Source organism: Chiloscyllium plagiosum, chromosome 9 (assembly GCF_004010195.1).
Source record: "Chiloscyllium plagiosum isolate BGI_BamShark_2017 chromosome 9, ASM401019v2, whole genome shotgun sequence".
Lineage (NCBI taxonomy): Eukaryota > Metazoa > Chordata > Chondrichthyes > Orectolobiformes > Hemiscylliidae > Chiloscyllium > Chiloscyllium plagiosum.
In genome coordinates this window covers 68,662,049-68,676,280 of record NC_057718.1, presented here as the reverse complement: position 1 = coordinate 68,676,280, position 14,232 = coordinate 68,662,049, and the positions used below count along the sequence as shown (strand labels likewise).

The 14,232-nt window shown below is 40.3% G+C and overlaps 1 protein-coding gene across 5 annotated transcripts in view; it reads right to left on the bottom strand.

Moving 5' to 3' along the window:
* The window catches only part of LOC122552919 (sorting nexin-9-like), a 160,939-nt gene that overhangs the window by 97,333 nt on the left and 49,374 nt on the right, over positions 1-14,232 (bottom strand). For 3 of the 5 annotated variants that reach the window (XM_043696162.1, XM_043696161.1, XM_043696163.1), the window contains 2 exons: positions 11,293-11,367; positions 2,312-2,470 (listed from right to left, as the gene is read on the bottom strand). In XM_043696162.1, the coding sequence (XP_043552097.1) occupies positions 2,312-2,470; positions 11,293-11,367 (234 nt within the window). The remainder of the gene's footprint in view (positions 1-2,311; positions 2,471-11,292; positions 11,368-14,232) is intronic. The other 2 variants (XM_043696164.1, XM_043696165.1) reach the window with 1 other exon arrangement.

The following is a 14,232-nucleotide window of genomic DNA, read 5'->3' as shown; positions in this document are numbered from 1 at the left end:
TCAACAACACTCCCTAGGACCTTACCATTAAGTGTATAAGTCCTGCTAAGATTTGCTTTCCCAAAATTTGCATTTATCTGAATTAAACTCCATCTGCCACTTCTCAGCCCATTGGCCCATCTGATCAAGATCCTGTTGTAATCGGAGGTAACCTTCTTCGCTATCCACTACACCTCCAATTTTGGTATAATCTGCAAACTTACTAACTATACCTCTTATGATCACATTCAAATCATTTATGTAAATGACAAAAAGTAGTGGACCCAGCACCGATCCTTGTGGCACTCCACTGGTCACAGGCCTCCAGTCTGAAAAACAACCCTCCGCCACCACCCTCTGTATTCTACTTTTGAGCCAGTTCTGTATCCTAATGGCTAGTTCTCCCTGTATTCCATGAAAACTAACCTTGATAACCAGTCTCCCATGGGGAACATTGTTGAACGCCTTACTGAAGTCCATATAGATCTCATCCACTGCTCTGCCCTCATCAGTCCTCTTTGTTACTTCTTCAAAAAACTCAATCAAGTTTGTGAGACATGATTTCCCATGCACAAAGCCACGCTGACTATCTCTAATCGTCCTTACCTTTCCAAATACATGTACATCCTGTCCCTCAGGATTCCCTCCAACAACTTGCTCACCATCGATGTCAGGCTCACCAGTCCATAGTTCCCTGGCTTGTCCTTACCACCTTTCTGAAATAGTCACACCACGTTAGCCAACCTACAGTCTTCTGGCACCTCACCTGTGACTATCGATGAAACAAATATCTCATCAAGAGGCCCAGCAATCACTTCCCTAGCTTTCCACAGAGTTCTAGGTACACCTGGTCAGGTCCTGGGGATTTATCCACCTTTTTGCTTTTCAAGACATCCATTTCTTCCTCCTCTGTAATATGGACATTTTTCATGATGTCACCATGCTTTCTTTCCTATAGCTGGTGGCTCCATTATGGTGGCAAATAACCTCAAGGTTACCTCTGCTCTTTTATTCCTCAAAATAGGAAAATATTCAAGTTTGGACTTTGTTTATCATTCACACATGCATTCATCCATTGTTCCTTTGCCTATCCAATACCTAGCAAATACCAGTGAAACGGACATGCACATTATCAGGCTAGGACAGGATTGGCTTGGTGTTCTGACAGCTGTATCCAAATAGCCTACTAAAATGTACTGGCTCATATCATGTGGAAAATGAATACCAACAATTTGTACAACCATACTCCAGCACCAGTTCCAAGAAAACAGTAGAAATACAAACTCATCGGACTTCTTGCCACAGATACATAAGACTGCTTTCGTAAGCTGCTGTTGACAGTTACCTCTGACTTCATTTTGCTTTGTAAGTAAATACAGAAAACCAATGAACATCTTTTAATTATATGTCACCTAGTACATTTAAAATAATAGAAAACAAAATGGATATACATTAGAAACAGAATTATAAAAGTTTCAAGTTCAGTTAATGTCTCCTTGGGAAAGGAAGGGGAGACTAAAGCTATAAAATCCAAAATACCACTGAGAACAGAAATTTTGAATAATTATGTTTATTAGGGTTTCTTAAACAAATCAAAAGCTCCTTAACTTATTAAAACTGTTACTGATTAGAAATTGTGAACAGTATATTATGACAGTCACATCTCTCCCACCAAACTGCAGAATATAGAGCATCATTCCACACGATACATCCTTCATGTACAAATAATGATTGTTTTGCAGGATAATATCCGTAATCTAAGGACAGTGAGCATCACGTTTCTTGACTATGAACAGACAATGGATTAGTGGTGCTGGAAGAGCACAGCAGTTCAGGCAGCATCCAAGGAGCAGTAAAATCGACGTTTCGGGTAAAAACCCTTCATCAGGAATACAGTATGAACAGACAATGTCATACGATATATTTCTACATCCCTCATATTGCAGCTGTAAATAGGGCCTGCAGGGTCTGTATTTTTATGCAGTTGTTCAACAAATAGAGGCAAAATTAGGAATCTGCTATTGGCTGTATCTTCAGAATAAGAAAAGTACCAAATGTGCCAGCGTTCCTGACTAACCCATGAAAACATGACCCTGCACTTCTTTTATTGAAGCCAACTAAGTAATTCTTAACAAGTTTATTTCTACACTCAAATACTAGGTCTCTATTTAGACTACGACAAAGCACTCACACAAAAATTAAATTCAGAACAGCCTTTCTACAAAGTCTCTCTCTGTTTATTCATCATCTACTTTATACTGGAGTAAACCATACAGAATGTTAACCTTGTGAAATGAGTATTGGCAAGAAATGCATTGACGATGTGCAGTACCTGATTGTTTGGGGGGAATGAACTTCCGAACACTGGACTTCCACTATAACCAGCTTGACTTGATGAGAAGGGATCAAAAGCTGCCAGATTCCCTCCTGTGCTCGGTGCTTTTCCACCGGGTCCAAAGGGTAAAATGCTACCGCCACTTTCTGAAATCATCTAAGAAGTAAAAATAAAAGTTTTTTTCTCTTTCTCCACAGTAAGTGAAACACCAGAGCAGGAATGGGTCGCAGATCCTCTCAGGAAGTTTTGGTTGTGCTTTTAGGATGGTTTAAACTACACAGACTCCCATCTCCTTACCAGAAACGGAATTTAAATTTGAGGGAAGCAGAACTGGAACAAGTAGAAAACTAGAAAAGGTGGAAAACTAGAAAGTATCAAGTAGGATCAGAATAGAGAATAATGTTTAAAAAGCATAATTAAAAGGCATTCTATAGGAATAACCATAGCACTTGCAAGAAGAATGACAATTTGAATGCAGAAGATGTGGTAAATGATTTGCAAACAAAAACAGCCCTGAAGAAGAGTCATTGAACTCTTAAAAATTATCTCTGCTTTCTTCCCACAAATGCTGCCAGACCTGCTGAGGTTTTGCCAGAAATTTGTTTGTTTTAGATCACCAGCATCCTCAGTTCTTTGTTTAATACATTGCAGTAAATTATGATTGAAATGTCATTATGGAGACGTGGCTACAGGGTAATCAGAACTCATTCTTAGAAAAGCAGGTTGTTACAAGTCAGGTATTGCAAGGATCAGTGCTAGGTCCAGTTGTTCACAATCTATTTAGATGATTTAGATATGGGGATCAATGTAATATTTCCAAATCTGCTGATGACACCAAACTATATGGAAATGAAATGGCGACTTCAAGATGACTTAGGCAGGCTAAGTGAATGCACGAGAACATGACAAGTGGAATATCATGCAAACAAAGCGTGAAGTTATTCACTTTTGTGGCAAAACCGGAAAGGCAGAATTTTTTTAAATGGCGATTTGTTGGGAAGTGCAAGTTCCTGAATGAATTGGGTGTCCTTGTTCATGAGTTACGGAAAGCTAGCATGCAGATAAATAGTGCGGTGAGGAAGGCATACGGCGTACTGGCTTTTATTGGTAGAGGAATTGAGTTCCGGAGTCCTGAGGTCATGATGCAGTTGTATAAGACTCTGGTGCGGCCGCATCTGGAATATTGTGTGCAGTTTTGGTCACCATACTATAGGAAGGATGTGGAGGCACTAGAACGGGTGCAGAGGAGGTTTACCAGGATGTTGCCTGGTATGGAAGGAAGATCGTATGAGGAAAGACTGAGACACTTGGGGCTGTTTTCATTAGAGAAAAGAAGGTTTAGGGGTGACTTGATTGAGGTGTACAAGATGATTAGGGGGTTAGATAGGGTTGACAGTGTGAACCTTTTCCCGCGTATGGAGTCGGGTATTACAAGAGGGCATAGCTATAAATTAAGGTGGGGGGGGTAGATATAGGACTGAAGTTGGGGTAGGTTCTTCACTCAGCGAGTTGTAAGTTCATGGAATGCCCTGCCAGTAGCAGTGGTGGACTCTCCCTCTTTATGGGCATTTAAGCGGGCATTGGATAGGTATATTGAGGATAGTGGGTTAGTATAGGTTAGGTGGGCTTGGATCGGCGCAACATCGAGGGCCAAAGGGCCTTTACTGCTCTGTATTCTTCTATGTTCTATAGATTCAGCAAGCAATTAGGCATCTATTGCAAGGGGAATTGAGTGCAGGAGTAACATCTTGCTGCAAATATATAAAACTTTGTTGAAACCGAACCTAGCAAATTGTGTACAGTTTTCTCCTCCTTTTCTAAGGGAGGAAATATACTTACTACAAATGGAGTCTAAAATATAATTGCCAGTTTAGTCCCTGGAATATCTTGGTTGTCTTACGGGGAAAGACTGAAGAGATGGATTCTGCATTCCCTAGTTTTGTAGAATGAAGCGTGACTTAACTGAAACTTACAAAAATTCTTAAAGGGTGTGACAGGGTCGATTGACAACTCTAGAACTAGCTCTCAGTCCTAAATGACATGCCCTTTCCCCGAGAAGAAAAGAAATTTGTTCATTTGGAGGGTGATGAATCTTTGGAATTCTTTTTCGCAAAGGGCTGTGAAAACGTAATTCATGAGCATATTCAAGTAAATAAGATTGCTGAAGACTAATTACATCAAGCTGATGCCAGAAAGTGGCACTGAAGTAGATGATTCATTATGATCTAACTTTCGTGGCACAGGCTCGATGAGCTGATTAGTAGTAGCTTTGCCCGCTCCGAATGCTATTCAAAGTAAGTGAAAAGAATATTAAATCATCTGGACCATTATTTTTGTGTCTTTGTAGCGTTTCAAATAATTGTTGACACTGGCTACTCTTGCTGTCCAGCAAGCAAAGTAAAAGACCGAAAATGTTTTGTGACAAGGAATTATGGAGCATTTTATGATTTGGAATGCAAGACTAATGGACACACAAGTGTGTGTCCATTTCAAGTAGTTAGAAATGTTGGTTTTCCCTTTGTTTACTGCCTATTTCTATCAAGACTGCAGACTAATGTATTTATACAAAATCAAAGTGACCTCAGTGTTTCAGCATTTGTCCATATAATACAGGATCAAGGACTTACTAATAACAAAATATGGTTTTAATGAATTATTTACATTGGGACAAAGCAAAAGGGCCATGGCATTGCATAACAACTTTTCCAACATTTCAGTTCATGAACTTCTCAAGGACAATGAGGAATGGGCAGGAAATGCCTTTGCTAACAACATCAATGCAAGGAATATTGTTATGAAGGTGTAGGTGTGTACTGTACCTTTGAGAGAGAGTGGAAGCTGACACAGACCTAGAGAGGCAAAGACTGTGCTGAAAAATTTAAAAATGAAACAGTTGATTGTGAAACAAATATCTGAAGCTGCATTGCCATGGTATACAACAAATTTGAATTTGGCCAATTAATTTAAATTATGCCCCAAGACGCAAAATGCAATCAAATTTGAATTTTAATGTCTGGATAACATCAAACCAATGAAACTGTCCAATGTTTTGGGGTATATAAAATCAGCCATTTTGAACAGTTAGCTAGAATGGCAAAGAGTACGAATGAAGATACTGCCTGCACAGCCTCTCTCTGATAGGTACTTTTTCCATATGAAATGTGTGAAGCAGAAGACTGAAGACCCAGGAAATTACAAATGAAGATACCAAGGGAACAATGACAACTGCCTGGTTTTGAAACTTGATTTTTTTTGTTAAACTTAACCGATGGGTTTTATCGGATCAGTACATTGTTGGAGTGGGAGGTAGATAAATTGATCAGACAAAGGAGAATTACCATGTAGATAGTTGTTGAAGGATTTTCGTAGTTCTTGGTCACTCATACTTTAACGGATTACGAGGGGAGGTGAGCTTTTCTGTAGGTTCAAATTAGTATAAGGGTTTACCCCATGTCGTAACAATATTTAAAAAAACCTGTTCAAATTTGAAGTTACCTCAGAGCCAGCAAAAAACACAAGCAGCACCATTACTAAAGCTAACTTAACGTAGACTTTTTGAAAATTAAAATCTTAATATCAGTACTTTTAAAATACTTCATTAAAAAGGGTATTCATATTCACGTAGACTTCAGGCAAACTCTATATTCCATGGGATCGGAAAATGCAGTGAGGCTGTTTTGGCAAAAGAGAAAAAAAGCAGGTTTGCAATACTTCAATGTTTTGTCACAATTTGCAGTAAGGAGCATGGGATGAGGTCTGGGTAAAGAATATTTCACTCCTCAAGTGGTACGTAGTATGAAAACTGGAAGGAAATTCACATTCACACTTAAAAAGTAGTCAGAAAGTCACAAAAGGCGAAGTAATTGTCTGCTGTACACTGCAAGAACAAGCCCTCAAGACAACTCTGTAATGCAATTAGATCCTAGGTTAATCTAATTTACCCACTCTGGGTTCCATATAAACAAAAATAATATAAACAAAATATAAACAAAAACGATCAAATTTAAAATTTTAAATCTCTGATAGAAAAAGCCTTGAAAGCATTTTAGGGAGAGCTATACACACTGTCATCGTTCACATGAATGCAACTTCACCGCTGATCAGCTCAGTTCTAATTAGGGTTTCATTGGTCATTCTGAAGGCCTCATGAGTCTTTCATTGTTTACATCACTCCATCCAGATGGGTTGCATTCTAGAAGAGTTAGCGATCATACAATCATACATTCCTCCTTGAAGAAAAACTGAAGGATTGAAAATGTTACACCCTTGTTCTTAGAGAAGAGAATAATTTGTTGACAGCAAATCATGTTTCCCTAACTTGGCCAAGTTTTATAATGAGGGGTGTACAGTTGATGCTGTGCAGTCAGTCACACAGCACGAAAGCAGTCCCTTCTGTCCAACCAGTCCATGCCGACCATAATCCTAAACTAAAGTAGTTCCACCTGCCTGCTCCTTGCCCGTATCCCTCCAAACTTTTCCTATTCATGTATCCATCCAAATGTCTTTTAAACATTGTAATTGTACCCACATCACCATTTACTCAGGAAGTTCATTCCACACGCGAACCACCTTCTGTGTAAAAAATGTGTCTCCTGCCTTTTTTTAAAATCCCTGTCCTCTCACCTTAAAAATGTACCCACAGTCTTAAAACTCCCCAACTACCATTAATTATCTATACCTTTCATTATTTTATAAACTCCTATCAGGTTATCTCTCAACGGCCTACAGTTCAGTGAAAACAGTCCTTCAAAAAAAAAACACATTTGATAAAATACTACCAGGCTGAACTGGTTAGCAAAACTGAGGCTATGAAACAAAAATGCAATGCATAAATTGGCTTAGGATAGTAAACACAAATCTCTCGTTCAGGATTTTTATTACTGATCTGGAGGAAGTATATAGTGAAGCTCTAAAGCATTCAGTTTTCAGCCCACTGCTGTTTCTGATTTACATTAAAATATTTGGGTTTAGTGTTTGAAGAGGAAGAGGGCTATTTTAAAATCTGCAAGTGATACAAAATTTGGAAGTCTAGTTAACAGTGAAAAGGATCAAGAGGACAAAGACAGGCTGATGAAACAAGGTACGCACATTGAAAATTTCAATGCAAAAACATGTTATGCGATATCTTTTGGTGGAAAGAATGAGGAGCAACACAAGCCAAGTTGCATAACTTTTTAAGGGAGAGCAGCAAGTGACCTGGGTTTGTGGGTACCCAAATTTCAGAAGGTGACAGGACAGATTAACAATTTAGGCGAAAGTGAGGACTGCAGATGCTGGAGATCAGAGTCTAGATTCGAGTGGTGCTGGAAAAGCACAGCAGGTCAGGCAGCATCCTCCTGTTCATCAGATGCTGCCTGATCCAATGTGCTTTTCCAGGTTTACAATTTAATAGAAGCACGTGGGATACCAGGTCTTTTCTATGTGCAAATTACAAAAGCCAAAGATGTACCAAAGATATTATTTGCTTCGAGCTTTAAAGCCTTCAAAATCCCTCCAACAGCTAATGATTTCTACACAATATAAAACTAAACTGCCAGTGTGGGTGTGGGTGTGGGTGATTGCTATTTTGATGTGTCATCAATATCTAATGGAAATTCCTACACCAATTTATGCAATCCTTTTCTGTGTGAAGGCTTCAGTGGGCAGGTCTTAAATTCCAGCTCAACTTTGTGACAGTCAATTACACCTGTTTGATCAATTGCACTCAGTACTAAGGTATCAGAAAGAAAAACAAGCATTTCTGTCATGAAAATTGAGGCTACTATTAACAGTATAGCATGTCAAAGCTGAAAAGGGATGAGGAGGAATTGACTTGTTTGTAGAATACATGCAAAAACACCATGTATGCTGCTACTATACAGCAGCAATGTGAAATAATTGACTTCACCTGTTCCTCAGACTTTTGAGCTACCTTACCTTTCCAAGGTAATCAGAGGTACAGTGTGTTACTTTTGGGTCCAAAAGTGACAGGTTGTGCAATATATAGCAAGGAGGGACCTGGTCTGGGTAGCCATTAACCCACAGAATGGTTCTGATCCACCATTTCAGTTTTAAGCTTGCAACTTCATCAAATGGCTTGATTTACAAGGTTGAAGTCTTCGAGGAGAAAGTGAAGACTGCAGATGCTGGAGATCAGAGCTGAAAATGTGTTGCTGGAAAAGCGCAGCAGGTCAGGCAGCATCCAAAGAGCAGGAGAATCGACGTTTCGGGCATGAGCCCGAAGAAGGGCCCAAAGAAGCCCTTCCTGAAGAAGGGCTCATGCCCGAAACGTCGATTCTCCTGCTCCTTGGATGCTGCCTGACCTGCTGCGCTTTTCCAGCAACACATTTTCAGCTCTGATTTACAAGGTTGCCAATAAAGGGTAATCTTATAGCACATGGAACTATAGAAATCCTATATTGATAGTAAATCACCACCCATTTCAATTCTCCTAACCATTCCCTTTCCGACATGACCATCCTTGGCCTCCTCCATTGCCAAATTGGAGGAATAACATCTCATTTTCCACCTGGGCAGCCTACAGCCCATAGGACTCAACTCAGTTCTCCAATTTCAAATAACTTCCCTTCCTACCCCCAGACCCCATTCCCAGCCCCACCCATCCCTTCCACTGCCCCCTATCACCAACCGGATTCATTTCTCTCATTGACCAATCAGGTTGTACCTTTTACCTGTCTTCACCTATCCCCCATTTCACCACCCTGCCCCCATGACCCTCTTTATTTGCAGCTCCCCAGACACCCACCCCCAGTCCTGAAGAAGGGTTACACCAGAAATATTGACTTCTCCACCTCCTGATACTGCCTGGCTTGCTGTATTCTTCCAATCTCCTGGCTGTCTACTGCAGTTAAGAGTAGCAGAGAACTTGGCAGATTCTTCAACCAGGATATCGAGAAAAGGAACCTCACTTCACTGCTCCATTTCAAAGCTAAATTTGAGTGTGATTTTTTTGAGCAGATTTATAGCTCAGGTTGAGGTTCAGGTTATAAGTTTGCTCGCTGAGCTGGAAGATTTCTTTTCTGACATTTCACCACCATGCTAAGTAACATCATCAGTAAGCCTCTGGTGAAGCACTGGTGTTCTGTCCTGCTTTCTATGTATGTGTCTTGGTCTCTTAAGGTGGGTGATATCATTTCCGGTTCTTTTTCCTCAGAGGTTGGTAAATGGGGTCCATATCGGCGTGTTTATTGATGGAGTTCTGGTTTGAATGCCAGGCCCATAGAAATTCCCTTGTGTGTCTCTGTTTGGCCTGTCCTAGGATGGATGTGTTGTCCCAGTTGAAGTGGTGTCCTTCTTCATCTGTACGTAAGGATATCAGTGATAGTGGGTCATGTCTTTTGGTGGCTAGTTGGTGTTAGTGTATCCTGGTAGCTAGTTTTCTGCCTGTCTGTCCAATGTAGTGTTTGTTACAGTCCTTGAATGGTATTTTGTAAATGACATTCACTTCGCTTGTTGTTTGTATAGAGTCCTTTAGATTCATCAGCTGCTGTTTAAGTGTGTTGGTCGTTTGTGGGCTACCCTAGTGCCAAGGGGTTGGAGTAGACTGGTAGTCATTTCAGAGATGTCTTTGATATTGTGGTGAAACGGTTAAAAATTATGTCCCAATACATGTGTGAATCTAACCGGAATGGAGGTGTTGCTTAGTCCCGTGTGAAGGGGTTGGAGTAGACTGGTAGTCATTTCAGAGATGTCTTTGATATATGGTAATGAGACTAGAGTTTCTGGGCGTGTTGTGCCTACTTGTTTGGGTTTGTGGTTTAAGAATCGGCAGGCTGTACTTATTGGGTACCCATTCATCTTGAATAGACTGGACGGTATTTTTCTTCTGTTGCTCGTAGTGTGAAGAATTACACTACTCAATTTAAGATTGTTGTCAGTCAGGCTCACTCTGTGGTGCACTTGAAGCTACATTTGTTAACACACTTGGCCTTGCTCTTTGCAGACAGAACATTTAAACATACTGTGCTATTTCAACTCTACCAAATGAATGACAACCAAATGCCAGTTCATTTCTTAGGGCAATGCCATGACAAGACCCAACCTGCCTGATTTAAAATTTGAACAAAGCTTGACTATCAACTATCAGTATTCCCTAAGGTAAAGCCTTTAAAAGAGTCAATTTGCTAGCCAAGTGGCACGTTCCTCTCATGAAGCATGCTTGCCTTCTTTGTTCGGATCTTTGAATGTAGGAGTTGGGATGTTACATTGAGATTGTACAGGACCTTGGTGAGGCCTCTTCTGAGGTACTGCGTCCAGTTCTGGTCGCCCTGTTATTGGAAGGATATTATAAAACTGCAGAGGGTTCAGAAAAGATTTACCAATATGTTGCTGGGAATGGAGGATTTGAGTTATAAAGAGAGGCTGGATAGGCTGGGATGTTTTCCACTGGAGCATAGGAGGTTGAGAGATGACCTTAGAGAGGTTTAGAAAATAGAGGAGTATAGATGAGGTGAATGGCAGGTGTCTTTTCCCTAATGTGGGAGATTTCAAGACTAGAGGGCACAATTTTAAGGCGAGAGAAGAGATTTAAAAAAATACATATAGGGCAATTTATTTTGACACAGAGTGGATAATGTGTGGAATCAACATCCAGAGGAAATGGCGGATGCGGTTTTAGTTACAACATTTAGAAGACATTCAGATAAGTACATGAATCAGAATGATTTTAAGGGAATAAGCGCCACAGGTGGGACGAGTTCAGTTTGGGATCATGGTTGGCATGGACTGGTTGGACCAAAAGGGTCGGTTTCTATGCTGTACAACTATGACTCTACGAGTACAGGATGTAAAGCTTTGAACAGAATGTGTAATATTCAAGTTCTGTACTATCAAATAACATTTCTCTCACATTTGCAGAGGATGAATGACCAATATGTAGTATTTTGGGTCTATCAACTATTCAGGTGAAATAAAAAAGGTAACATATGAAATATGAAAGTTAACAATATGATATTTATTACAAAGAAGTAACTACTCACCTCCACGTAGTCAGTTGGAACAAGTCCAGTCATTCCTAAAGCATTTGATGCTTCACACCATCCTCCACCGACATCCTGAAATCGAAGCAAACATTTCATAGTTTTTAAGAAGTGCACAAGTCTTGTTCCTGAAGAAGGGCCTGTGCCCGAAACGTCGAATCTCCTGTTCCCTGGATGCTGCCTGACCTGCTGTGCTGTTCCAGCAATAAAGTTTCAACACAAGTCTTGTTTACTCATGCCTCAACTGGCTAAATGTAAGACTAGAAAGTGAGACTTGATGCAATAGAAATTTAAGCTTTTACAAAGTTTCTAATCTTTTCCTCAGTTTTAAAATGTTCCTAAAAGTAGCCTATGCGTGGAAGAGAAGATGCAGCTTACATTTTAATTTTTACTTTTTTTTTTCTATTTCTTGGAGCGTGTGGACCTGTTAAAAGTTAAATTGTTGGGAGAGTACATTCCACAGCATGTGCATTTCCTAATTGGTCTCCAAACAGCCGTTAACCATTACTTTACAACACATCTCCATTGAAACTTAAATTAATGTACTCACTGTATACCCATGACTGTGTTGCTAAATACAAGACTAATGCCATTTACACGTTCACTGATAACACCACCATAGTTGATCGAATCTCAGATGGCGACGAAACAGACTACAGATGGGAGTGGAAGACCTGGAAAAATGATGCACCGAGAACAATCTAGCTCTCAATGCCGGCAAAACCAAGGAACTCATTTTTTAATTTCGGAAGGATGTTATTCTTGCCCCCTCTATATATTAACAGTACAGAGGTGGAATGAGTGTAGAGTGTCAAGCTCCTGGGAGTGGTCATCCACAATAAACTTTGTTGGGCCTTTGTAACCAGTGCGTCCAACAAAGTCTCTTCTTCCTCAGGCAGCTGAGGAAATATGGCATGACAACAAATACCCTTGCCAACTTTTATAGAGAGCATTCTGCCTGGATATATCACTACCTGGTATGGCAACTATACCATTCAAGATCGGAGACTGTTACAGAGAGTGGTGAACTCGGCCCGGATAATCACAAAGGCCAACCTCCCATCTATAGAATCAATCTACCAGGCCCGCTGTCAAGGCCGCCATCCCAACCTGGCAATGTTTTTCTACAATCTCTACCATCGGGGAGAAAGTACAGAAGCCTGAACACATGCACCAGCCGGTTTCGAAACAGTTTCTACCCTACTGTTGTTAGAATACTGAATAGACTCAAACTCTTAGCATTTGCCTTTACCTGTGTTTTTGCTTTTGCTGTTTATCTATTATTTACTTATCTATTCTACTTAACTATGTGATCTGCCTGTATTGCTCGCAAAACAAAGCTTTTCACTGTGCCTCCGTACATGTGACAATAAATTCAAGAATATTCCCAGAACCGTAATTACTGTTTTAAGTTGTTGCATTGTTTTGTAACTTTGGGGAAATAAAATCAAAACAACAGCAATTTTAAAATGAGGAAGAGACACAAAGGCAGGGACTACATGGTCAGTGAATCAAATGAGAAAGAAACCTGCACTGCTATCACACAGCAATGAATCTGCACAGCTACTGCCTTTGCTATTTATGTTCAAGTATCTCTGGACAGCGGAGTGCATTCAAGAAAAGTTAAACAAACTGCAAAATTCACAGCTGACCTTGGAGGAACTTGTGTGGGACAGCTTACAGCACAGGAATAGCTCAGTACATAGTTTAGGTGTGACCTTGCTGTTCTTTATTTTTGTAAATGTACAATAGTGAGTAGAGTGGGTTCTTTTTTGAAATCTGTCTCAATTAAGTTTTAAAAATATAAAACATAGGTACAAAGTTAGCCTGGAGCAGTGTTTTTTAGTGCAGTAAAACTGTGCTATTTTCTGAGTCTGTAAACTGATAAGGTGCAAAGATGGCCTTTAGTAGAGTGATGTCCTCTTCCTGTTGGATGTGGGGGATTAGGGAAGAGTTTCCATGTTGCGGATGATTATGTCTGCAGTAAGTGTCTTTGGTTGCAAATTCTATCAGATTGCATGAATAGATTGGAGTGGCAGTAGAGGCAATGAGGAATTTACAAGAGCTAGGGAGTGTGACAGATGGCAGTTATACAAAAGGAGAAAACTGCAGATACAGTCAGGTAGATGGGTCACCACCAGAAAAGGTAGGAGAAGGAGGCAAGTAGTGCAGCTGTCTCCAATAGCTATTCTCACCTCAAGCAAGTATGCTGTTTTGGAAAATGTAGGGAGTGATGGACTGTCAGGGGATCGTAGCATGAACAGCAAAGTTTCTGGTACCAAGACTGGCTATAATATAACAAGGGGTACATCAGGTTCCAAGTGATCGATTGTGATACGGGACTCTCTAGTCAGAGGCACAGAGATAGTTCTGCAGCCGACATCAAGAAATCAGAACTGTGTTGCCTCCCTGCTACAGAATCAAGAATATCTCAGAGTGCAGAATATTCTCAAAGGGGAGAGGAACCAGCAGGAAGTTACTATTCACATTGGAACTAACAACAGAGAAAGGGTAGATTAGATTCTGAAGGGAGAATATAGGAAGTTAGGCAGTATCACAAAGCTAGTCCTTTTTTTCCTAATAGTTGTTCCTTTTTTCAAGAATACTGTGTCCTTGATTTTTTTCAGAGGGGTTGTAAACAGGACAGCTCCAAAATGTCTGGGTTTGGTACAGAGATGGAAGGCCATTTTGTTTAAACATAAACAGATGAGTCTTTAGGCCAAAGCTTTTACTTTTTTGAAGTATCCTGTATAAGCCAAGGGGGCGTGGCCAGCTCTCTAGCTGAGCAGTTCAGTCCAGAACCAGTTAGGGAGTTCAGCAATGAGTTATGTAGAAACAGGCCGCTAAACTCCCTCCTAACATCAACCTGTAAACCTTGGTTTCATTTTTACTGTGCTTAAGGAGTTTGTTTATTGGGACTGTGTATATTCAGAACAGCAT